This window comes from Anas acuta, chromosome 21 (genome assembly GCF_963932015.1).
Source record: "Anas acuta chromosome 21, bAnaAcu1.1, whole genome shotgun sequence".
NCBI classification, from domain to species: Eukaryota; Metazoa; Chordata; class Aves; order Anseriformes; family Anatidae; genus Anas; species Anas acuta.
The window spans coordinates 6,975,409-7,001,972 of record NC_088999.1 but is presented as its reverse complement, the minus strand read 5'-3'; the positions used below and the strand labels follow the sequence as shown (position 1 = coordinate 7,001,972).

Genomic DNA, 26,564 nt, shown 5'->3' with positions numbered 1-26,564 from the left:
CATCACATTAAAACTGGGGAGCTGTCTGAGGACACATGCTGGGCAAGAACCTAAGCATCTCTATTTGCCCATCATTTCCAAAAACTGTACTGAGCGCATATTTTGACTTCAGTCAGCTATTTCTCTACTTTCACTCCACATTTCCATGCCAGAGCCACTGTTCTATTATTTAGCTATTTACTCATTTGCTCGTTTCCCTCCGGCAGCCTGCCTCAGCACAAAGTTAGGCTGCAGCTGAGGATGGAAGGGATGCGTTTGGGTGTGCCCAAACCGGACTTCAGCTGAGACTGAAAAGCAGCTGCAAAATTCCAGAGGAGACTCAGCTGCTGAGGACTCCTCTCGTTGCACATGACAGGCGACAGAGCCAAGATCTAAGTGAATCTAGCTGGAATTAATTCAAAGGCATTTCACTGTCACAAAGCACTCCAGGAACATTTGTTATTTGCCGTAGGCATAAGTCAGGGCGAACAGATCCCAGTTACGAGGATTATGCATGGTCTTCTTGTAACACCTTTCCACTCATTTGGATTAAGTCCTTGTGGGATGAATTCAACAGAATAGCAGCCCACCCTCTCTCCCTCATCCTCAGCACTAGCACCTGGGGACAGGATTGTCCCAGCACTGTGCATTCAGTGGCCTCCCTACCTTGGTATTCCAGCTTGAAGCCTGGTTTGTTCTGCGAGTGGTCGCTGTGGAAGTACACGGTGGTTTCATGAGACGTGGACAGGAGGGAGCCCGGGATTTCGGTGCCACTGAAGCGCCCGATGACATTACTGGTGTCGTACGGCCCATTGCGGATTTCAACAAAGTCGTGGTTCGGCTCGGTGGAGAAGTTTAGGAACTGGATGTGAGCACCTGGGGAGGAAGAATCAACAGTTTACCTCTAAAGCTATCCACAGGCCTTAACACATCAGCACTGCTCACTCAGCGATGCCCAATACAGCCTAGTCAATCAGAAGGAGGGCATTTACTGTGTCGGAGGTAGAGGGTGCCTTGTCCTGCTAGTTTCAGACAAGATCAGGCTATTAATGCTGTGTACTCAGCAGCACACAGCAGCCATGCAGCTACACCTGGAGGAGGAAACTTAATTCAAGAAGTCCAGCATCAGCCCTTCTTCCAGGCATGCAATACTTCCAGCCCCTGGCAATCAGGCACCCTGCTGGAGCTGGCCTGGAGAGCAGCTGAGCTGGAGGTGTGCAAATCTCTCTTACTAATGGTTGGGGAGATCCTAATTTCTAATGTGATGATGGCTGCATGCAATCTACCTCATGTAGGATGTAGTTTGACAAAAGCTTTGGTCACCTTTCACGTTTATAAAGGGAGGAACAGCTGGTGATATTTTTAGGCTATTACAAACAGGAGTAATTCAAGATGGGAAAACCTTTTGAAAAAGTGTCAATCATTGCATAGCACCATACAAATGCACCTTTAATGGAAAGTGGGATCAGGATGTCAAACACCAATGTCTGTAACTCATCTTGGCCAGCAGAGCATCCAGCACTGGCCAAGCACTACTGAACAGGGTTTCTATCTTCCTCTTGTCTCTTTTATGATAGCACCAACCCCAAACCCACTGTCTCACCAAACCCCACTGGCAGCAATATCCTCCAGGTGCAGTCCAGATTGCTGGGGTAGTTTCCTGGGAACCCTGGGCTCAGGAGCACTCCTTCCATCTCTTCTGCTGTTCCTCCACATTGGGCTGTAAAACCAACAGTGTTAATGGTCAGGACCACTTGCAGGTCTCTGTATGGCCACGGCCAGCCAGCAATATGGGAATTAAAGACATAAAAAACCTAAGAAGAGGAAAAAAAGGACAGACTGCTAAGGAGCTAGCACAGATTTTCCAGGCAGTGAATGGCTGCATTACTAATGCATGCGCCTTTCTCCTGTCCTCGAGATAAAAGCCTCGACCCAGAGATACCGTGCTGGTGATCACAGTGGGAGAGACAGATTTAAGCTGCAAGATGGATGGTCTGCTGCCTTCGTAGACACCATAACAGTGCACATCATGCACACTGCGCTTGTTTGAATTTTTAACCACCACGAAAATTGTTGTGGAGACCCAGAGTGATCTTATTTTGACTCCAGTTACCTCTGCTTTCTCTGGTTAACTGACCTACCTTGACTGCTATACTTGTCAATCTCCAGGCAATTACCGATAAATATAGCACAGCGTGTTTGCACACTGACTGAAGTAAATTCCCTACCAAGAAGCAGTCCACAGATGACAGCACAAAATATGTTTACAAAAAGCATCACATGAAATTTAAGCGTAGATAGCATCTTCTCAGGCTTATCTGGATGACCTCTACCTTGTTACGGTAACATCATCCAACAGAATACACCCAGGTGCTCTCCTAAAACAGTCTGACAGCAGAGGTGTGGATTCCTTTTGTCCAATATCTCATTATGTGTGCACTTGCTACTAACGAGGCTTTTCACAGAAGTTCTTTCTTCTTCCCCTTAATGGCTCTTTAGTAGTACCGCTTCTGAATTATTTAGGAGTCAAGCATCTGGATGAAGTGGACAAAAAGAAAACCAGCACAATGCCAGGCAAGCAAAAAGTCCTCTGAGCAGGGGAACGACGAAGCCTGGGTTCCTGGGTGGCTGGTTGGCAGCCACTGGGGGTCCGGGCAGTGTTCAGACAAATTGGTGAGCAATTAGCTCAGAACAACGAGCCTCAGCACTGCCTGCACAAGGTGCTGCTGCATCCCCAGAGCTCCTACAGAGATGCTGATCACTCCCGATGATCTGCACTTGGCTGCAGAGACGTGGCTATGTGTCTCCGAAGCTGGATGACCTTTTTCAGTCAAGTGTGATGCAGGCTAAGAGATAGGAACAGACAGGTGGACGGGTGTTTGTCCCGCTGCACTTAGTCGTGACTGCCCAAAAGCAGACAACCCGAATTAAATTGCACCCGCGTTTACACGCTGTGACAGTGCCGAGCAGATGCAGCCTGGCCAGGCAAAATCCTACTGATCTGAATGACTGATGCTGATCAAAAGAAGAAAAAAGAAAACTCCAAACTGGCAGCTGCTCAGATAGTTGTTGACCCTCGGTGCAATATCAGGATCCTCCTCCTCCCTGCTGGAGTCTCCTACCCTGATGCTGAGCTGAAGGGCTTCTGGTTTCTTTTAGAGCAGCTCCCATGGGCACGAGTCCTTTAGCTCAGACATTCTGCTCTAACTGTCTCTGTACTTATTGCTGGCCTGCAGATCATCAGACGAGGAGCTGTTAGCTCTTATAATTACTTTAAAGCAAAATGATGTAAGCTAGAACAGCAGGAGCCTGAAATAACTGTTAACTAAAGCTATTAAATGCATAAATGTCTCTCTCGAAGCTGTAAAATGTGCAATATGAATATTAAACATCTAGATTTGCTAAAAGCTAGCAAAATACTGCTTGAAAATAATCCAGAAACTCCAACAAGTTCCCTTCACCTCTGTTGTCTCTTCTTCTGGGCTTGCTTCTGCCACCGAGGAAATCAGCTGCCCAGCCCTATTCTCCTAAGGCCTGAGATGCTCAGCAGGCTCAGCCCTCGTCCTCAGAGGCTGTCACAGGCAAAAGGCTTGACAAGTGACCTGGCTCTTCCTGGTCACACAGGACCTGTTAGACACCGAGGTGAGGACAGCGAGGCACCAGGAGGTGCAGTTTGGAGATATTGGGAAGAGAACAATAAAAGATGCAGTTTCACTGATATCAAGATGCATTTAAAAACAAACAAAAAACAACAACAAACCAGTCTGCAGATCTTTGCTTCAGATGAAAAAAAACCACACCTCAATCCGTAAAGACGACCTGCTTCCAATATCAAGAAATCTCAGATTTTCCGTTTAGAATGAGTTTTTGTTGAGGAAACCATTTTTTATGTTTTAAATTTAATATTGTATCTACATTTTAAACAATTAAAACAAAGCAATCTGGTTGGCCCGCAGGGATGACTGCTGAAATCTCCCCTTGCAGCAAATGAAGCCTTTCCCATGGTTGTGTCTCCCCTACAGAACAAACCTGAATTTCTCAGACTCAGACCTTCACAGAGCTCCTGTTCGCCCTGCACCTCCAGCAGCCCTCAGCCAAAGGGATCCACGTGAAATACAACTTAGTGTACTTTGCTCCTGGCTGCTGGGCTGCCCTGCCACCATCGAGATAAAATCACCAGCATGCTCTGGTTTATACGGCCACTTTTAAAGCCCCTTTATACGAGATGGACAGGAGACCAGGCTGAGAACTGGGGCGCATCAGGAAATGGGGAAGGTGAGGAAAGCTCCCAGAGGTCCTGCTGTAAGAGCACAACTGGCTCTGTCTGGGCAATAAACTTCTCCCCATTTCATCAGCAGCCAATTTAAACAGGTTTTTAGAAAGGTGTTATAAATATCACCCAGATAAGAAAGAAAAAGAGTCCTACCGATGCAAAGTGGAGGGGGGTAATTCCAGCGCCGCACAGTGCCCGGCATGCACGAAATGTGAGAGTGTCCCTGAGGGAGAGAAAAAGATAAAGTTTGAGGGTCTCTCTCTTTCCCAAATGTTTGTTGTTGTCTTTTTTGTCAAAAAACAAGCAGTCCTCAGTACCTGGAGGGCGTAGCCTGGTTCGCACTGGAAGGAGACGACGTCGTTCACTAAATAGCGCTCCCCGATCTTGAGGCCGTTCCCAGGAACGGGGGGCTCGGGGCAGCTGGACAGACCGACGGCTGGAAGGGAAGAGCGTGGGTAAGAGCAGTGAGTGCTGCAGGGAGCGGGGCTGAGTACAGCCTGAAGGCAGAAGGAATGAAGTGCACACCTTCACCTCACCCCAGCCCCCTGATGACCACCAACCTCCACCACGGACATGGGGTGGGAAAGTCCCGGGGCCCTTGGGTTCCCCACCAAGATAGCCCAGATGTATCCCATGGTATTCCCTGGGCTGTAGGGTACGTCCAGGACCCCTAGTTCACATCCACTTTATCTGGAACACACTGTTCTTAACAAAGGTGTCACTCATGGTTATATGATTCATGGCCCCAAATGTTTTTGACAGAACCGTAATGGCTCGACCGAAGAGCTGCACCACGAATCCAACCTCCTGCCACAGCCCTCCCCATCAGGCTGCGTGATGTTATGTTCCATATTCCTTTACTGACCAGGCAGCATCTGATAGAAGACTGGAGAGGATGCAAGAGGGAATTATCCGTGCTGTCCCTTGCTGGCTGAACTCTGTTTTGAGCCATGCTTACAATATAAAGGATGCGCTGTGTCTGTTGCATGCAATTTGTGTCTTCCTGGGCAGAAGCTGCCCAGTTTCATTCTCCTGCCCTCCTCTCCCTCTGCTCATCCGCAGAATGAATTCACCATGTGATACAAGCAGCAGCACACGAGGCCAGACTTTGACAGAGCCTGTACAACAGCCCACAAAAATTTCATTCAATCCCGTTTCCATCTGAGCTACAATTACAACTGGGAAGCCCAATTAACAACTGCTGCAAGCCCAATTAACGGTCCCAGCAGCCACGTGCCAGGTGATGGGCTCTCCTTCCCATGCATGCCACCCCCTCATCCTTCTGCAACACCAAAAGGAGATAAAAGGAAGGCAGGCGCCTGCAGTCACCTCCTCGCCACCACGGCTCTGCTGCCTGCCAGCGCCTCCCTCGCTCTCTGCTAGCAGCTGCCAACACCAGATAACCTCCTGCATCTCTGCAAGGGCTCGTGCTCTGCTTAGACTCAGTCTGGAGGCTGAGCCGAAAGCAGATGAAGAAAAGAAACCAGAGAGGAGATGGCGACTCTGCTTTGGAAATCCAAGTCGTGCTGCCCAGCAAGAAAACGTGCAGTCCCTCTCTGCACATGGCTGAAATGCCCGACCTTCAGAGAGACAGAAAGCAGCTTGAAATAGCTTCCCTTAGATCAGTGGCCACTGAATTTCACTCAGTCCTAAATTCTTCTTGCTCTGCTTTGACTCGTAAGTGTGTAGAGATAAGAGCTTTGCTTGAGGAGTACAGTAAGGGAGAAAATAAACTGGTGTTTCAGCCCATCTCTCAAAACTCCTTTGCCGAATCTCTAACTGATCAAAGGGTAAAACTGGGGACCGGAGCCATGAAATGCCAGCTGTATGAGCAAAGCAAAATTGGTATTATTTCCAGCTGCCCTGAAAATCAACACCCATTAATTTTCTCAGCAAAGAAACCAAACAAACCTGGCAATCCCAAGCCTCGAGAAAACCTGAACCTGATTGTTGCACCAGGGTAATGCAATCCTCAAAGAGCTTATTGATTGAAACAGTAGTGGGGAAGAAAAGGGTTGCAGCAAGAGGATTTCTGTAACACGCACTTCCCAAGCTCCCAGGGAGTGCTCTGGATCACACTCTCCCTCCCAAACCGTCTTGGTTGCCGTAATTTTGCTCGAGCCATTAATATGCAAAGTTCCCATCTGCAAACACACCAAAACCTGGAAAGCTCACTACTAGCTGGCCCTCGAAAAGCACAGGCAGTCCCTGCAGTCAAGCAGCTATGCCGTTTCTGGGGATGTTTTACAAAACGAAATGCACTTTCAAATCTATTTGCCGCTTTGGAAAAAAATAAACAGAACATTTGTTGGCTTCGGAGACGTACACAAGATTTGTGATCAGAAGCAATTGGGAGAGCCGGTGTCCAGCAAGAAACAATTATGTTTGCATTGCCCCAAGGAAGATTGCAGGAACACAGATAGCAGTTCCAGCACATCGCTCCTCAGCTCAGCATCACTGCTACCAAGGCAGGAACAGAGCCAGACCACCAGCACGCCTTAACCAGTCCTCTGAGAGCTGCACACAGCCTAGCTCCTGGCCCCATCACACCCGTGTACAGTACCCTGCGAGTGCATGAGCCTGCTTGCTTTCCTGCCTGCTAGCTAAACATTTGATTTTGATGCGCTGAATAGAGCTGAGGGCTGCCGTTCTGCACCTGCTTGCCTGCATGCTGTCCGTGCTGCATGTAAATAATTCAGCCAGCCAAGAGATAACAGCTACCATCACTGTGACCCACGGTGACTTGGCTACAGCACACCTTTCCTGAATGGACATCTGCTCCAACCGGGGGAATCAAACCACAGAACTGGGGGAAAATGAATTTTTAGCATCTAAATCCAAATCTAGCAGGCCTTTCCGTGGAGACTTTATTTGCCATGTCTTCCAATTTCAATCAGATTTGTTCTCCTATCAACGATGATCTTTTAAAAAAAATATTGTTTCCATATATCAATGATGATCTCAGGTCAGGATCTGCAAGAATGCAGCCTTGCCTTAGACCTGCTGGAAGCAAAGTGCTGCCTTTCTGCTGGGACGTTGGCATAATCCCTTACACATGAACCCACCAAACTGTCCAACGCAGAGGAGTCAGGACAATGCAGATGCAGGTTAAGAAGGGTAAATCCATACAGCAGTGGGCATCAGCAGCAGGCAGCATCTCCTGCAATAACTGCTGCAGCTCCAAATGATGCCCTGGTAGCAGAGGCAGCTGACATTGTCCTCACCCATAGGACAGGAGCAGAGCCTGCAGATGGAGGGGGGGTGATTACCTCCCCTCTACATAGCACCCATCAGACAGCACCTCAAATATCCTGCCAGTTTTGCTCCCTACAATGCAAGAAAAAGATCAATAAAGTGGAGCAAGCTCAGCAGGAGGAGGACCAGGATGGCCAGGGGCTGCAGCGCTTATCCTGTGATGAAAGGCAGCCCGGGGTGTTTGTGCAGTCTCCATTCTTGGAGTTTTTCCAAAACAGACTGCATAAAGATGCAAGTAATCTAGTTTTATCTCATAGCTGACCCTGCTTTCAGCAGGAGGTTAGATGAGATTACCTCCTGAGGTCCCTTGAAGCCTGAATTATCCTATGAAGATCTGCCTAGCCCTGTATGCTGCCTCCAGCAATGACCAATACCGAGTGCCTAGGAAGGACTGCAAAGAACAGGCAGTTCCTCCCAGTCTCTGGCAAGCATCATTTTAGACACTTCGTGAGCTAAGATTACAGCACTGTGTTGAGCAGGCCAACTCCCCATGAATTTTTAATACTTTGGCTTCCACAGCTCCTGCTGTACTACAAGACAGAAACCAAACAGCGCTGCCAAGTGCATCAGCAGCAAGGTGCGGGTCAGTCTGTGACCCTGCATCTCCTCTGCTGCAGCTCTTCTCCATTTATACTCCCTGCCTCTCTGCAACTTGAGGACAGGGAACCACATATGTGTGGGCACTAAAGCTCAGTGCCCCATCCCCACGATACACAGCTTCCACTTCTCTGAGGCAACAGCTCTGTAACCACTTCCCCATTGCCCAGAGGAACCAAGAGATCAAGGCTGCATTGCTCTTACTTTTGTATTCCAGGTGAAAGCCAGCAGCAGAGACGCTGATATCCGAATAGAAATGCAGATAGAGCTGGTTTGAAGTGCTGTTCAGCAACGCAGGCACTGTAGTTCCTGGGAAAACAAGAGGTGCACAAAGACACTGAAGAGGATTCTTTTTTCCTCCTCCATATCCTTGGAGATTTGCTGCAGAAGAGGCTGAGAACAGAAAGTCCTTTAACTTAACAAGCTCTGCTGGTTTTGATCAGGTTCTAATGAGGCCAATTGAGAAATACCCAAGGCCTCTCTGCAATGGCCTTTTCAAAGTATAATGATGAATTTCATCATGTGAAGTTTTGCCATTCACAGACCAGACCTACTAAAAGCATTGAGAAGGGAACTGGTGAACAGAAACCGTGTGGGTGGAGCTCAGGTCCCCTGCTAGGTCCAGATTCCTTCTCCTGCCTGGTTTCCTAGAAGCTGTTGCAGCAGCGGTCAAAGCAGTTCTACCCGAAACCCAACGCTGGGAGCAGTCTGTCGGTCTTTATGCATGATTGTCCTTACCAGCCTCAAAGCACTTTGATTCCACGTTCTTTCAACGAGAAAGAATCGGGGCCATCGTTTTGCAAGTGGCTCTGCTATTTGAAAGCTTCACAATGCTTTTGGGCTGCTTGGTTCTCTCTGCTCTGCCAGGAGCTCCATTCCCCTGTGTTGGGCAGGAGAACGGATCTTTTGTAGCCCTGATTCCGTTTTGGTGCCAATCAACCAGGTCAGGTTAACCTGCCTGTGCAGTGGTCTGAGCTGAGAAAAGACTCTCCTGCAGTACGATGTTTTCCAGCAAGGGTGAAAATAGTAAAGAAAAGCTTAGAGCAGGTTTTCCTAACAGAGAGCTACACACACCTCACTGCTGCTGCAAGAGCTTGAAAATGCTGGTGATTTCCAGCATGTGTACACCAATGGAAAGACTGACAAACCTCTCCAAGGTCACCAGCTTGCAAGTCAAGCCTCATCCACGGCTTTTATAGGCTGGTATCTAGCCTCATCTATATTTCCTTGAAGCAGCTGATTTCTGCAGTATCCCACCCCAAAAACACACAAACCAAGCCTTGCTTCTAAGGATCTTTATCAATGTTTTCTGCAGGCAACGGTCAAATTCCCAGTTCAATAGAGCATATGATTCCCTTTAAGCACATGCTTAAATCTATTTCAAGTTTTCAAGCTCTTAAGCATATGCTTAACTTTATGTACGTGCTGAAGTCCAGTCGGTGTTAACAGGAATGAAGTTTGCACTGATGGCTTTCACTGAACATGATGCTGAACACGTACCAGAGAAGCTTCCCAGCATGGTGGCTGTGTTATCTCCTCCATCAAACACTTCCAAGGAATCCCAGTTCTGCTCAGTGACAAAACTGATCACCTGTATCTGAAGTGATAACAGAAAGAGACGGAAAAAAAAAATCTGCAAGTTCTCGATAAAAGTTTCAAAAACTCAAACAAACTTTCTATACCAACAACCTAAAAAAAAAAAAGAAAAAAAAGAGGCTTTTAAAAGACAAGACAGGAGCATAAATGGCTTGTACAACTTGGCCCCAAAGAAAAGGCTTCATTTCCTGGCATGTGGCACTGGCCACTGCTGCTTGGCACCGCTGCTGGTGGGTTTGGGGAGAAAGCTGCAGCTTTGGTAATTCTGGTAGGTAGATGTCTTTTTACTTCCAGCCTTCACACATCTGCTTATTAGAGGACCTCAACACTTCGTGGTCTCTTTGGATGAAGATTTCCTACTAAGCCTAATGCTTCTGATGTGCAGTGGTCCCGTTGAATTCAATAGAGCTACTCCCTGAAGCACAGAGCAGGACACGCTTGCTGGACTGAACACTTTGAAAGGGACTTCAATGCACCGCAGATCTGGGCTGCGAGCTCACACGTGTACACACACCCTCCCCTCTTCCCTCTGGAAATTCAGTGAAACCCACCCTTCTTTCCTTATGTTCTTATGCTGTATTTACACAGTTACTCCAAATATCTAACTCGCTTTTGTCCTGCTGAATATAAAACACACATACACACACACACACAAAAAAAGCCCATTATTTCTGCCATTTTAACCTTTTTCCTCCTTTATTTATTCCGAATAATAAAGCAGGCTATAAAGTTCCTGCAAAGTTTTCATTTTTTTCTCCAAAAAAGGAAAAGTTCAACTAGCAGAAATTGCAGTGACCCCTGCAGCACCCTTACTGATCACACCGACCACATCAATATCTTTCAGCCTCCATAATTACACCCCTATTGTGATTTACGTTATTGAAGGAGGACGTGGACTGAGAACGTGAGTTTTGTTTGCTCTTACATTTTTTAAATTATTTATCCCCCCCATGTACCCAACTTAACGGAATAAACATTTTTAAGGACCTAATTCTAGTCTGACATGTGGATTCACAAGGGATCTGCATCTATTTACTGCCATGTATATAAATTAATTCACTCAGGAAGGTTTGCTAGAGGAATGAATAATTCATGGCAGAAGTGCTAGCTCGTACACTGATTACATAAAAATCTTGCTAGTGACTCGCTGCTACTAAGAAAGCTTTAATTTCACCTCCTCCTCTGATTTACAGCTGTTTAACCTTTAATTGTTGTACAAAATGAGGGTAAACTGATGCTTAAATTAGTATTTAATAACTCAGAGCATGCTGCACTTGGCAGCGGGTGACCAGGGACGCTGCGTGCAGGGTGAGCTGATCGTGGTGGGCCAGGGTTTGTGGCTGTGCCTGGCCAGGCTGCGGGCACACGGTGGGTCCAGCTCCATGGCCATCACCTGGCCTCTGGGCTGCCCCCATCTCCACTGTGCTTTACCTCCTGGGGGCCAGCAGCTCTTGTCACACCTCTCTCCCCACTAAAGACTTGCACTGGAAGTGCCAGATGGGGTTTGCTGCAAAGGGAGAACATCCCCTCGTGTCCTGCCTGCTTCCCATGGTCCAGTCCTTCACCAAAACCTCTCCACTCTAGAACTGGAACGTGAACTTCAGGCTTTGATGATGTTAAAGCTCACCCACAGGACACCCTTTTTTTTGTTCTCTGCTTGCTCTCTGTGTTAACACTCTGAAATATCTCTTTCTCTTGCAAGAGATCACATGTAGCAGGGGTGGGAGAGCCTTTAAAACACTTCTTTGACATTACATTCTCCACTTTTACATGTGAGAACTGCATCTGCACAAGCAAAGATGTGAGAAACAAGTACTTAGGAATAAAGACATGCTTTTAGCAGCCTGCTGTAATACCTGCTTTCCTCTAAGCTCAGCAGACATATGCAAAAACAGCTCCACAGGCTGAGAAACTAGCAGCAAGGGTTTGAATTCAGAACGCAGCGGTGCAAAATACAGACATCTATTTACATCACTTTAAAAATTAAGTGAATTATCACCTCCCGATCCCAGGAGTGCTGAGAAACTTGCGAACTGCCTCAACTGCTCAGGTGCTGGGCTGAGCTAAAAGGATCCTCCTGCCATCTGGGGGTTTGCACAACGGCTGAAATTTCAGATGAGCAGGAACAAATTGACAACGAGCTCTGAGGCTTTTGAAAAAATTGTGCTAAATGGCTTCAAAAACACAGAAGAGAAGACTTCTAGACTGGATGCAACACAAGCCTAGGAAAGGGCACAAGGTATTATTGCAGGCTGGTGTTTCGCTGGGTGCCCGTGCAGCCCCCAGGGCCCCAGCACCGCTCCCATCAGCCTGGCCACCCCATGCCCAGGTTCAGATCTGAGTTACGATGGTGACACCAGTAAGAACCCCCCCATGGGGGAGCAGAACTGGAAGCCAGCAACACAGAGCTGACGTTTCAAGAAAACTGTTGAGAGAAACCCAACTGCTGTGTGCCAACAGCTGCGAGCCCCGCAGAGAGGGAGGAACCCACCTACAGGCCTATTAGCCAAACACAGGATGGAGAAATAAAAGCACTTAATGAACAAAGCCCTTGCAGACAAAGTGGTGTAAAGAAGAAAGAAACCCTCTGTTAATGAGGCGTGTGGAAGAATGGATCTATTAAAGAATCCATCTCCTCTGCATCAATTGGTGTCAGCTTAGCGCACGGTGCAGGGCGAGGCATTCACGTGCTGAATGGGAGAGTTATCTAAGGTTTGGTCGCTGATGCTGGGCTTAATTCTCCACATCCTCAAGCTGGCAGGACTATTTCTGCAGAGAAATGATAAGGACCACAAAAAGCCTGGAGAGAGCGCGTTTACCTGGAGACAATGAGCAGCAAAGCTGTAATTGTATAATCATACTGCTGCAACTCTGCTGGCATAACAAATCCACACAGGCACTCCAAGCAAGCAACTCTTCCTCGGTATAGCTTACAGTGCTTTCAACATCGCATAATTAAGCAGTATAAAGATATATGCCCAAAATATCACAATTATTTTGTTACACCAGAACAGCCACATGGCTCCGCTTATTTCCCATAGAGAGTGCCTCCAGGAGGCGAAAATCCATTGAAATATTACGCACTCATGGCAGCTGCAGTGTCAACGAATGGCTGATTCCAGAGAATTACACATTCAGCCCATCTCAACTCCGTAACGTGCAGCCTCTTTAAGTGCACTAGATGCTGTGTTTTCTCCTCTCTCCATCATGCTGCAGCGACAGCTGCTAACGCCGTACCTGTATTCCTGCTCCTTCGGGGACTGTTATCTTCCACACACAGTTGAGGCTATTCAGGTACGGCTCAGGAAAGCCCGGGGAGAGGATGGTGCCTTTGCGTTCAGTCAAATTTCCACCACATGGCACTGGAATAAGCAAAGAAACACTTGAACATGAAAGGCCTTGGCTTTATGCTAGAACATTCTCCTTGAAATATCTGTCTGTTGACAAAAAAGCAAGCAGAACTGGCTCATGATTGCAAGATATGATTTGCAGGGATAATCTCTTTTCAATAACTCTCTCATATAGCTTCTATCACGGGCAGCAAGCAGGCCTTAACTGGGGGGAGCATGGAGCTCATCAGCCCAAGGGACTCATTCTTCTGGCCTGCTCTCCTCCAAAGAAGGTGAAAGCAGTTTTCAGACAGATTTTGTTTATACTAGCTGCTGTCCCCAAAGTTAAAAGCAAGTACTGGATCAAGAGGATCTTTCCCTAACATTTGGGGTTTGCTGTTTGTTCACAAACAGGCCTGGCTTTTGGATGTACGAGGTAAAAAAATGTTTCTTGGGTTTTGTTTTAACCATCCCAAAGTCTCCTTTTCTGGAGATATTCAAGTCCCATCTGGACGCCTACCTGGGCAACCTGCTCTAGGGAACCTGCTTCAGCAGGGGGGTTGGACCCGACGATCTCTTGAGGTCCCTTCCAACCCCTACAACTCTGCGATTCTGTGAAACAACATCATTTATTTTTATTTTGCTGAACTGTATTGCCATTTGTCACCTACCCACACAGGTGGGCACAGAAACGTTCCACTGTGCCAGCGCGCCGGGCATGGTGAGGCACTCGATGCTGCGGGCGCCCTGCAGCGCGTAGCCAGCGCTGCACTCGAAGCGCACCACGGCCCCCACCGCGAAGTCGCTGCCCAGCCGCCGGCCGTAGCGAGGCTCCGGGACTGAGCTGCACTGGGTGGCACTGGTCCGAGGAACAGCTTGCGGGAGAAACCAGCAGATGAGGGTGCAGTTGTAAAGCAAAGCAAAAAAAAAAAATAGACAAAATAGAAGGAAAAATAATTGTTAAAGTGTACCTTTGGGAAATTTAAGTGTCCGGATCGTAAGCACTCATCAGTACAGGAGGAAAACACAGGTTGCAGGTGCTGTGGCCATAAGCTCTGTGAGGACAGGGCCAGCTTTTGGTTCAGCACTTGCACAGCACAACCTGTGCCAGGGCATGGTGAAACCCATGGACAGGACGAGAGTGGGCAGGCTCCGCAGCCAGGAAGGACACTGGTACTGAATGAAGTTACTTTTCCCTCATCATGTTAAAGATCCAGTAAAAATAACACACGCACCTGATTACACTAGACCCCAGAGAGTGGCTGAGTCCAAACATGACCGGTGAGAAGAAAAAGCAATAGCAATTCCCTCAAACTTCTGTCAATTCAAGTGTTGCTTGAAATAAAAGCAGCTAGGACATTACAGAACCGTGCGTGTTTCTAAAGAGGAGATTGTATGCCTTCAAAAAGCTCACCACCACATCAGAAAGGTCATTTCTGCATAGGGAAACCGAGGCATTCAGCAATGACTTTCTGAAAATTGGCTTGCCTGTAATGCTAGAGCCTCAGCGGAAAGCACTATAAGGTTTCTCAGCTCACTTGGCCTCTCTGCTACAAAGGATGACAATTTTAAACAATCTTCTTCATGTCAGGAGGGGGAAGAGAAAGAAAAGGGGAATTTAAGTTAGGATGCTGCATCACCAACTGTTGAAATTGCCTGCATTCCTGTTCAGTCCTGGAAACAACAGCTCAAGAAAGAAACAGCCTGACAGATAAGTGAGGGGAAATACAAGTCAAAGAAGTGTCACCGCTGAGGAAAAAAAAATAATTCATATTTTTCTCCGAGTTGCTTTACAATTTATTAGTGTTTAATGCCTGAGTTGCTGGGATTGGGGAAAATGTAGCGATGATGAGCACATTAGCTATATTGTTTGTTTGATTATCATTTGATTCAGCAGATGAATGTCAAATCATGCTATGCTTTTATTTAACCCATGGTGCCTTTGACTCCTCCAGAAGCCACACACACGATGGCTCTCCGACTGGTACGTGGACAGCCTAGGAAAGGGGACAGTGAGAGGCTGAGCTGTGAAACATGTCAGTGGCCTTGGGAGGGGAACAGAGAGGCAGAAAGGATCCACTCATGACAATGCTCTACTTTGGCCACATCCAAGATAGCCAGAATATTCATGGATCTGTGCCACTGCTCACATAGCCCCAGTACAGCCATTTGTGGCTGATGAGCATGTGCTTGGCCTCTCTCCAAACCACCAAAACAATCTCAAATATGTGCTTGACCCTTCAGCTCCGCTCTACAATTGAAGCTGCTTTCAACGTGCTGCTTCAGGCTTCCCATGCCTTCACCTCAGGGGAACCTGCGATACATCTGTATGGCTGGGTGGGGGAGGCTTTGGGAGAGACAGAACTCATTTGTATAAAAATGACAGTAAATGCCATCAGATCCTGGCAAGACGAGTCAAAAATAGGCATGCCTCTTCCTTTTACTACTGCAGCAGTCATTGAAAAGTGTGCAGGAAGGAGTAGGTAATCATAAAAATCCTTGTTTTGGTGAAATCTTTAACAATTACTATCAGAATTAATTGTTTTACAATAATTAGGCAGAATTTTGAAGAGAATGGATCTCTGTACGCTATAAAATCCCAAACATGCCTTACTTCACCCCCGGAGAAGGTACAGGGTACCCCTGCTGCCTTTCACAGTACACGTCAAAGTTTGACTGAGCCACAACTACACAAAGCATGTGGGTGAGAAAAACCCTTCTGTTTTCCCACTAGTCTGTACATCGCTTTCTGTTTACTACTTTAAAATCTCTAAGTGGGACTCGCCCGATGCAATGTAAGCTGTTACCGGAAAGATCAAGGGGCCAAAGTATGACAGCAGGAGACCTAAGCCTATGACATGCAGAGAGGAAGGATTTTGCAGAGCTGCTAGACAAGTGCTCAGCTGCTTACACTGAGAAATGTGCTAAAATGCCAGTGGGAAAACCTGCTTGGGTATAAATCCCAAGAATTCACTGCGTACTCAGGGCATGGCTCAATGAGACTCTTCTGATACTAATCCTGGGATGTGTGAGGGTTGAGGGCTGAGTGAAAGTGGAAGGTCTGAACATTTAGTACCTACAGGAACCAAAGAAACCTGCAAGTCCCTTGCTATCAAAATAATAATCTTAATCTCCTTTGGTATTTCCTGTTCGGATACAGAGAGTGCAATGACCCACAGATGTTGAAAGCTTTTAATGCTGTCCACAACACTTCAAGATGTACTTTTGACTATTATCTCCTAACACCAGTTGAAAGACATCTCCAGAACACAACCATACTCACCTTGGTAGACGAAATGAAAACCTTTGGCTGTAGACTGACCCTTGGAACTAAATTTGATGAGAATTTGGTTGGTGGTAGCTAATGGGAGTGATTCACCTAGGTGAGAAGAAAGAAGAAAAACAGAGGAGAGAGAATACAGCATTAGCTCTGCAAGTGGCTTGCTGAAGCCTCTCTAAGGCTTGCACACAAAACTGTTTTGCACCAAGCAAGGTGTTAAATAGCAGAGTGTGGGTTTTACCTTACTTTTTCCAGCAGCAACAGGGATGGGTCCCTTACCTGTATGAGAGCCTGAGAGGGAGCTGAGGAGCCGGGAGTGCTGGTTGGGGCCATCGTGGACTTCAATGACATCGTTGAGCGCCGTCTGGAAGAAGGCAAACTGCCCAAAAACCACTGCAAAGAGAAGGAGAGGCCGTCAGGGTGGGCAGCGCGGTGAGCAGTGCTGCAGCCCGTGCACTGCCAAGGCCTGGCACTGAGACATTTCAGCTTCTTTTATTTCAGGAGCTTGGCAAGGATAAAAAGGGCCTGACTGACAGCCCTGGAAGATGGGAGCCCTTTATTTATCCACAAAGTCGGCATAGCAGAAGCAGCAACCAGCCTCCCCCGTGTTCACTTGCCAGTAGGCTCGAACACTGATTCATAGGCCAAAAAGAATTGTTTTATGAATCATCCTGTTTGCCTGCCTACATAACACAAGGTATGTAATTTCACCAACAGATAATTATTATTTATTATTTGTATTGAACCTCTGTCGTGAACTGGGCTCTTGTTGGGTTAGGTATTGTACAAAACCTGAACAAAATAACAGTCCCTCTTCTGAAGAACCTAATTCCTGGATTGAGCCTCTCTGGTCAGGGAGGACCACTGCTAGGGAGAGAGCACACTCACTATTTTATACACAGTCAGTCCTAGGGCTGTCTACAGAGACTGCTAATAAGTAAGCCACTCAGTGCTCTGGGTCTCACTGCATACATTGCAAATGCACTTTAGGAGCAAGCAGAATTTATAAAAAGGGAGAAAAAAATAATGAGGGATTAAGGTGTTTTCTTCTTTTAATAAACTAGTGCAAAAATTCTTCGTTTATTTATCTTTATTTTTCAGAATACAATAAATGCTTTTATTCCCCTCCCAAATCTGCCTTTCTCCCCCCATCTCCTCCCCTAGCTTCACATTTTTAAGTTGTAAGTGCCCAGTTGCAGATTTGCAAGCTGAGAGGTCTCTTGCTGTGAAATTCATCATCCACCGAGCTACAACATTTGTTTCCTGCACATTCAGGTTTCCAGCACAGCTTTGATGCTGGGAACACTGAAAAAGTGACGATAGCACACCCTGACGCCTGCTGTCCACAGAATCAGAGAAGTGAAAGAGAAGAGAAATGCATCACATTTGCTACTAATGGTTTTCTGGTTGTTTTTAATGAAGCTATTGAGAGGTAGCGGGTGGAGAAGAGAAGCTAATTTAGCTGTCATCCTACCGTAGGCAGAAGTCACACTTGCAGATCAAGCCTGTCTAGCCCACTAGGTATTTTGTTTCTTAAGACAATATCAAGATCAGCTAGAGTAAAGCAGGTTAAAAAGTGTAAGAGAACAATGCTCTATTTCATCAGTTAAACCCGGGAACTTGGACATAACCTAGATCCATACAGCCTGAAGGGCAATTCGAGTGAAAGGAGCTTTTAACTGAAGCCTGAACACAGTATCCTTATTTTGCACCTTGCAATAATCTTAGCAAAGGAAATCATAAACAACTGAAAAGGCCATAGGGACTGACTAGAGCTAGATCGATGTAAAGCACTGCGAAGCTGCACCAAATAACAGAATTTAGAGCCTGACCGGGCTGTCAGTGCAAGTGGTTTTAAGGAGCATTAAATTCCCTTCAAATAAGAAAATATGTTAACCAACACTAATACCCATCGAGCTAGCTGACTCAAAAGTTCCTAGAATGTCCATCGTTCTTTTATCCAACCTCTGACCAAAATGAAGTGGCATTGGAGTCTATAAAAAGCACGATGCTCCATTGAAATGGGCCCAGCTTTAACGCACATTCAGGTTGCAATCCAGTAGACAGACTGCATGAGCAAATAGTTGCAGAACATCAACTCATAGAGCATGTTACCGAAACACAGGTTTGGAGCTGTCAGAACTGCACCTACCAGCAGGCTCTCCCTCAGCTAAAAGGTGGTTTCCCGTGATCTGTGATTGTACTGTATTCATTTAAAAGTGTACCACGCACAGGTCATGGGGAAATTACAGGACAAAATAATGTCAACAAAAAAACTTGACTCAGTTCGTATGTGTTTATAGCAAATACATTTTGTACTCTCTGCTAGCATTAAGCAGCATAGTTTATTTTTTGCTGATTTCTCAACTCTGCACAACTGGATACAGTGCAGGAACTGGAAGGAGAATAACAAGGCTATACTATTTTTTTTGTTAGTTTTGTGCTTTTCCTCATTTTTGATGATTTAGAAATTTAGAAAAATCTTTACTGACCACAACGAAGTATAAGTAGCATGCAACAGTGCCACTAAGTAGTTTCCAATCTCCCTTATATTTATTTACATATTCACTTATTCTACTGCTTCATCTAAACAAACCCAAACAAGAGCCAGTAAAACGGATTTTGAGGTGTCTGAAAATCTGACAAAAAATATACCGTAGTCCTTTGGCACAACGATGAAGTACAAGCAGACTTGTCCACTGGTGTAATTCTGGGGGTAATTTGGAGACAGGACCACACCATCTGAGCCTGTGTACTGACCGCCACAGGGTGCTGCAAGAGAAAGTCGAGAAGAGATCACTGAGTGTACCCTCACCAAGCCTGCCATGAACTGTCAGCCTTTTTCCCCACTGCTTTCAAATCCATCTCTGCCCACGTTTTGTAATTCCGCGCAGTGTCAGCTGCCCCGACCTATGATCGATTCCGTGCTCCAGGCATTGCAGCTCTTGCTGCACGTTCTTATTAAGAAAAATAAGGCTTATCCTAACCTGAGTTCATGCCTGCTTCACATTTAATTATTAAGACCATGCTGAGGCTAAGGGATGCCATGTGTGGTGTTGTAGCTAATGGGTGATTTGCACTGCTCTCCACCGGCTTTTGAAGCTCAGGGCTTGACAGAACCCAGTCCTGCTCCTTTTGCCCTCTCTCAGCAGCAGGAGCCGGGCTGCAGTGGGAGCAGCGCTCCCCCCGCCAGGGCCTTTCGAGCCAGAGATCTCTTTCCTCCAGTCATCCCAGACTGACAGCTCTCTCTTCTGCCACTTCTTATGCTAAGAAGGCCTGGCTGCAAACCCGTCATTTAAACCATTTTCTCATTAAGCCAGAAAATGAAACAAAACAAACAAAACCCCAACGCAGAACCCCGAAGACAAAATTGTCTGTTTTCTCAGTAAATTATGACCCTGCTCAGGAAAGCACATGCTCAAGGGCTTTGATTAGCAGGGATTAAGTTGAACAGATGTTTAAGTTGTTGCATCCTGCCCTGCACTAGGGAAACAGGTTTTGCTATGCACATAGCTGCTCCGCTCAGTTTTCTCTCTTTAAAATGAAGGTTCAAGAATCCTCATGTAAGTCAGCTTTTCCTGACCCCAGGGTGTTAAAAAATGGAAGGATTATGAAACACCAAGAAAAAACATCTCTGTCCCCTTGCAAGCATTTCTATACAAAAGTAACAACAAGCTTTGCAACTGGATAAAATGCTGAAGTATTTCGTGCTAGGCAGATCATCCTCTCCTCGCCTTTTCCCCATGGGCCTTACCTGTACAGGTGGGTCGAGGCTTGTTCCACGTGGGTTTTCCATCTTCTCCCATTATGCACGTCAGCGTGGAGACCCCTTCAATATCATAGCCGCCGTCACAGTAGTAGGTAATGGTGGATCCCAGTTTCAGGTCTGTACCCACCCGTGTACCGTTCTTAATCGAGCCAGGATCAAAGCAGGACTCCCTGGGATTTTCTGTAAGATGAAATTGCCAAGATCTTTACTGGTCTGACAGAGCGGTTTTCAAATTGTGGACAACAGCACGTTTTTTGTGCTTTTCTTGTCTGGGAATCTCACTTAAGCAGATTACAAAGACCAGCACTGTTTGCAGGGTTTAGATTTCAAGCATTCTCTCATGCTGCTGAATCTGGGAATTACACGGGTCAAATTCTGGTGCAGACCATTTGCTGATGCTCAGCTCCAGCTCCAGCACGAGCAAGAAGGAAACCCTCACTTCATACAAATTAACTGGTACCCAAAATCCAACCAACAGGGCAACTATCTACACTCGCTCTCCCTCTTCAACAGGAGACAGGCTACAAGGAATTCTGCAAATTAGGGCATATAAACACAGATTGAACATACAACATATTTCAGATGTGCTACATCTGCTCACATTATCTCCTTGGCACCTATCATGCCAGTATCTAGGAGCTGTCTGCTCTCACCACGAAAATACATCGTGCCACGTGCTAGCTGGTTGGCTCTCCAGATGTGCAGCATGGCTGCAATTATTGCAAAATGATTACAAGCAGTTAGACAAAATGAAGACATTTTTCTCTCTGTTCGCTATGCCCTGCAGAGTTAAAAACCCCATTTACATATGAAAATTCCAGTAAAGACTAAGAGCCGTCAGGACTTGGATATTTCTTTCCTTTTTCTGAGGGCTTTTTTCTTTTTTGCCTTTTTTATTTTTTTTCCTGCATGAAATATAATTAGAGGCTTTGATTAATCCTGCTCTTTTGTCATTTGGAAATTGCTCATTAAAGATGAGGGCTTTTCTGAGAGCAGTGGGTCTGTGAACAATTATAACGTGTTTAAGCATTAAATCATGGGCTTTTTAGTATTTGGGGAGGGGTTGGATGGGAGAAGGAGAAAACAGTCAAGCCCCCAGATCTTGCTTTTGTTCTCCCCTCTCCCCCTGCTTTGTTCCCAGTGAAAAACAGGATTAGCTTTATGGTTTTCTTTACAAAATATCTGTCCAGCTGGCTAGCGATCCAGGTAAACAGGGCACAACGGGCTGTTTTTCCCTAGAACACCAGTTCCCAGTTCTGGGAGCCACATCCTGGTGAACCCTCAATGCTCCTCAGACACCATCACACACCTCTATCACCAGACCTTAAATCAGGACCTTATGGCTCTGTGAAGCCACCTCACAAGCTGCTTGTGGCCTGGTTGTGGTCAGTGAGTGACCCATAGGCAATGCCCCTGCTCTCGAAGGAGACAGAGCCTAAGGGGCAGTGCTGGGGGGGGGGCACTGGGACTCCTGGGCTCTCTTCCACGCTTGTGTCTGGCTCCATGAAGTTTGGACAAGTCGCTCTTCCTCTGGTGTCCAACCAGAAAATAGGATGTTCCAGTTTATCTGAGCCTGGGAAGATACACACATGTGCCTAGAAACCTAATTCACATCATACTCAGAAGAGAGCTTTGATACTGAGAACATTGCAGAGAAGATTTGGGTTCTAAGACAAAAGAATTCGGTCTATATTTTTATCCCATTATTGGCCGTGTGTGATCTGATGGAAGGTCCTGCTGAGACACCAGCTAGACACGATACAGAAATCTTGATTGTGATGAGTAAGATATGAGGACCAAAAAGCTTGGTTTAGTCACAGCACTGGAAAGCAAAGTCCTTAGCGTGCGGGTCAGCTGGGATGAACATATTCTCTCCTCATTCTTCCTCATGCTTGTGACACATCAGCTGCAGTTGGAGAAGCGAGCAGGCAGCCCTTACCATTACAGCAAGTCCTAGGAATATTCTGGCACAGACTGGTCACCACAACCCACAGAGGGGAATGAATCACTTCGGGCATGAGGGCACTGAAGATGCGCGGTGCAGTTGCAGAGCTCGGAGTTCCCTTCAGCACACAAGCCATTTACAAGAGTCAACGCTTCATCTACATGTCCAAAATATGTCTTCACTCTGCAAGCCTTTACTTCTCGGATTTGTTAATGTTTTAGACCCTTTCATACAAAAGCTGCACCCAACGGCTTTCTTATGGCCACTTTCTGCCTCTCTTGTTATTTTGCACAGCCTCACTGCCTTTCATCTAACGAGCTGATGCAGCTTCAACCTGCCAATCAGCCTCCCACCCAGCTGTCAGATGTCTCAGCCATGTGCTTGATCTCAGTCTCTGCTCTTGCTTTGAAAAAATCGTGATGTTCAGCGCTCGAGTCACTCTGCTGGCTGCTGAAAAGGGGGTGGTGGCCGATTGTTGAGAGATGACCCCGCTGCTTTTGTTGTGTTTTCCTCATTCTTGACTGTTTCTGTTCCCTCGAGGGTCTGTGCCTTCGGGGACCCCACTCACCTTGGATGACGATGCATCCTGACACTAGTCCTACGCAATTCTCCAGCTGAACACTCCTCCGCTGATGAACTGCCCCGATGATCCTCAGCAGCAGGCTACAAAGGGAGGCAGGAGCTCAAACTTAAGGAAGTATTTGGTTGCGTGGTGACAGCGAGAGACTCGTAGAGGGGTGTAGAAAAACCACAGCTTCTGCAGCCTTTGATTTATTGGGCTACAAAGTGCTTGCTCATTTAGAATTAATGTTTTATGTTCAGTCACGCCCTTCAGAAATCAAGGACTTCACCCTGATGTCCCAATTAACATGGAGTCAGGCTGCCAAATGTTTAGGAAAGAGTCAAGGCAAAAATGCCATGAGAACTGGCTCATTAGTCCACAAAAAGAAGTTTTCTGTGATTCCCCTCTCCTTTCCCAAGGAAAGCTCAAAGCCTGCAGGAGCTCCTAGACGAGGAGGTCAGGCTTTTATCTGCGTGTTCAAGAACGGCTCCATCAGAGAGCGCTGGTCTGCCCAGCGCATCACGAGCTCCTGCTCTGTGAACATGTGCAAGCCTTTAATAAGCGTTAAACCTTAAAGCAACACCCAGAGAAATAGCCTAAAAGAGTTTTTCACAGCAGTCATCATACACGGAAGAAAGGACAGATTACATCAGGATCTCCCACGTCAGGTGCAGCCTTGGCACCCCAAACGGCGAGGCTGCTGCCACGCCAGGCACCAGGAGCACAGCCAGAAGTCACCCCAGGGAACTGGACCGCCTTTCCCAAAGAACAGATCTGTGTTTTCAAACGCCAGTTGTTTCCTATTTCTGACCTTTTTAACAGCAAGCAGTACTAGATGTTTTTAAACAGCTTGCCTTGCAACAGATTTTGCAGAATAACGTTTCTGTGGGGAGCTTCCACCTTAACTAACCCATAAGTAATGCTAAATATATGTTTATATGCTCAGGATGGGCAAAATAGTTCTGGCAAAATAATAACGGATTTGAAATAAGTTTTTTTTTTTTTTTTTTTTTCTTTTTTTTTCCCCATTCCTTTGGATGGGTGAAAAGTAATCGGTTTTGCTTCATTTGCTTTCAATTTCACGCCTCTTCACTTTTGGCCTCTAACGGAAACAGGAAGCAGTAAGAAAGCGTGAGAAAACCTACTGCCTTGGAGCATCCGACCTGGAAACTCCTTCCCGCTTTCCGCCCTAAGCATGAGGAGCCAAACCTGAATATGCAACTTGGGTCACATTTGGTATCAAACCACCAGGACGTGTCGCTTGGATGGAGGCAGGGACTTAATGGAGTTTGACCCACTTTTATGTCCATGACTGCAGATCCACAACACACACAGAATATCACTGGGGGGATAATCTGGGAAAAGCTCTCCAAATGACCAGCCTGCCTTTTACATCACTCATAAAGTGTGGTCTCAGTTTAAAAATATCATTATGAGTACATGGAACGCTTCTCAAAATCTGTGGTTTGCAAGATGATGCAATGCAAACCGATTACTAGAATTCAGTCGATTTCCCAATGCGAAAAGATAACCCCTACCATAAAGATTCATTCCCAGTCAAATTTAAAAGGGTATCTAGGAACGCTTTCTGGCAACAGCAGCTTAATGGGAGACCCTCTCACAAAGGGGTCTTGTAAATCAAGTGGAGACAGTTAAACCTTAAGCAGTAACTGGAACAAGAGACACATTTTAGGTAGATCAGAAGCAACCTCCTGTACTCATGCTCTTGTTTTGTAACTGTCTTTCCTATTTTGTAAAGAACTTATCACCCTTTTGCTTTGGTAGACAAAGTGTTGCTGGGCTCTAGTGAATGTGCTATGAACAAAGCACACGGGTTTCAAAAAACCAGCATTAACTAGTGTTGCAGACAAGCACGTTGTTGAGGACTGTGATCACTTCCCCAGACCTATAACAGGGTGCCTGAGGAAAGCACTCCTTCCTTTTCAGAAGCCAGCCTCAAGCCAAAATCTACTCGCTATTGCTAAGTCACCCCAAAGGATAAATTCCTCCCCAGCTGAAATCCCCCAAACTATTTAAGTTTCACCTTACCCTTTGAACCAATCCAAAGCTTTGTGCAGACAGTAAACAATTTCAGTGTAATAATTTAAGAGTGCATGGGGGAAGCGCAGTTTTTTTGCTAATAACCTTAGCTTGATTTTTCATTCTGCTGCCCAGCTGACAGCACATCATGGGTACAAAGCAATGATATGTGCTCATCTATCAAAAATCTTGCTGGTGTAGTACATCAGCGTAGCTAAACTGGGAAATTGCCTAGCCGAAGATCTGCCCTCAAACACCTTCCTGTGGCATTGCTGCAGTCCCACTTCACTCTCACTGTCATGCTCCATGCAAAAATCAGCATAGTAAAAGACAAATTCATTCTTTTCTCACTGTTTTCTCCATTCCTCCTGGCCCCAGAGGACAACTTTCTCTTGAAGAGCCATTGCCCCTGAAACAATTTCAAATGAAGTGCTGAAACTGTTTGAAATTCACCCGACACACCATAGCTCCAGGCTAGCGATACAGTCCCAGTCCCAGAGAAGATGCAGGATTTCAAGGAGGGACTGACAGATGGCTGCTTTGGTGTTTTTCCACCCAAACACCACCAAAAAGGGGACTACGAAGCCCCTGGAATTAGCAGCATTTCACATACGACTGGCACAGGTGACACAGGGCATTTAGGGAGGCAGGGGCAGAAGCCTACGTGGGCTGCAACACTGACCAAACACAATGAGGAGCTGAGAGGGACAGAGTCTTTGAACTGTACTTGGGATTCCCCGCTGGCAAGGAGCCGAGCTCGGCATTTGATTTTTCCTTCACCCGTGCTCCCCCCCCGCCTTGCTTTTCTTCTTCCTTCAATTCCCCCAAGTTCTATTTTCTGCTGCTTCTCAGACTTGAATCCTGGGCTCCTTTTAAAGTGCGGGGAAATTAATGAGCAAACTTAAAGCCTCATTCTTTTCTCCCAGCAGTTTGGCTTTGTGGGAAGTATGTAGGCGCGATTAACACTGTAGGAGTATTTAGGAGAAAAACGCATCACACAACAACCCTAATTTAATGAGATTTCATTTGTTAACTACTTTATGGCTACCCAAAAGGCGTATGGAAAAGAAGAAAAGACCCAAGACTTAATCTTTAGTAAAATTAATTCTAATGAGGGCAGAAAACTTTTAATCTCTTGAATCTTAAGCAGTACCAGTTGTCTTCATCTTATTATTTCATAATTTCACTGCAGGGAAATTAATCTGTTCAGTATAAATAATAGGAATTGCCATTTCACTATAATTTAATCTCTTGGTCAGGTAAATTCAATAGCAGGAGCTACAGACGGGATATAGGGTGCTGGAAAAGAGAATTGCCCAAGCACGTGGAGAAAGCAGCAGCCCATCAGCTCTCCAGCACAAGCCATCAGCGCTCCTGCAGCACACAGTTGGGCCAACAAGAGCCAACAGCCTGTTCCACAGCGTACACCATGGATGCAAAGCCATGTTTTATAGTGGCACGCATCCAGGACATCTGAAGCTATCAATGCTTTTTTTCCCATACAGCAAGCTAGTATATATAGGCCAGGGCAGGCTTGAAGAATCATTTCTTTGTAGCCCTGTTTTTTGCACCTCTTAATCCTTTTCTCTGTGTTGCCTAATCATGGCTCATCAGATCCAGCTTTTCAGAGCACATTTTTCACTAGAGTTTGTAACAACTCCATTCTTCTGTCTATTCTGTGCTCCACTCTTCTATCTACTCTCTGCCAAAGCCTTCCTTTTGCTCCCTGTCTCCCAGAGCAGCAGTGCCAGGTCTGTCACTTCTCAGCTTGCTCCATCAACAGAGAGGCAAAAGCATCCAGGGAAAACTCTAACCACTGCCCACGTCTCTCACCGTTAGAGCTGAAGCCACAAAAAAAAGTGATCCTCAGCCACACGACAGGCCTTTTATGCTGTTCTTATCTACCTTATGTCACTGTCTCTTCTGCCAGCCTACAGAA

At 46.3% G+C, this 26,564-nt stretch overlaps 1 protein-coding gene across 12 annotated transcripts in view; it reads right to left on the bottom strand.

Moving 5' to 3' along the window:
* Nucleotides 1-26,564, bottom strand: part of CSMD2 (CUB and Sushi multiple domains 2) — a 322,375-nt gene that overhangs the window by 55,561 nt on the left and 240,250 nt on the right. For all 12 annotated transcript variants that reach the window (XM_068657555.1, XM_068657554.1, XM_068657553.1 and 9 more), the window contains 12 exons: nt 20,064-20,258; nt 18,965-19,081; nt 16,589-16,702; nt 16,313-16,408; nt 13,701-13,904; nt 12,938-13,062; nt 9,605-9,701; nt 8,309-8,413; nt 4,570-4,688; nt 4,406-4,475; nt 1,583-1,699; nt 646-855 (listed from right to left, as the gene is read on the bottom strand). In XM_068657555.1, coding sequence (XP_068513656.1) covers nt 646-855; nt 1,583-1,699; nt 4,406-4,475; nt 4,570-4,688; nt 8,309-8,413; nt 9,605-9,701; nt 12,938-13,062; nt 13,701-13,904; nt 16,313-16,408; nt 16,589-16,702; nt 18,965-19,081; nt 20,064-20,258 — 1,569 coding nt within the window. The remainder of the gene's footprint in view (nt 1-645; nt 856-1,582; nt 1,700-4,405; nt 4,476-4,569; nt 4,689-8,308; nt 8,414-9,604; nt 9,702-12,937; nt 13,063-13,700; nt 13,905-16,312; nt 16,409-16,588; nt 16,703-18,964; nt 19,082-20,063; nt 20,259-26,564) is intronic.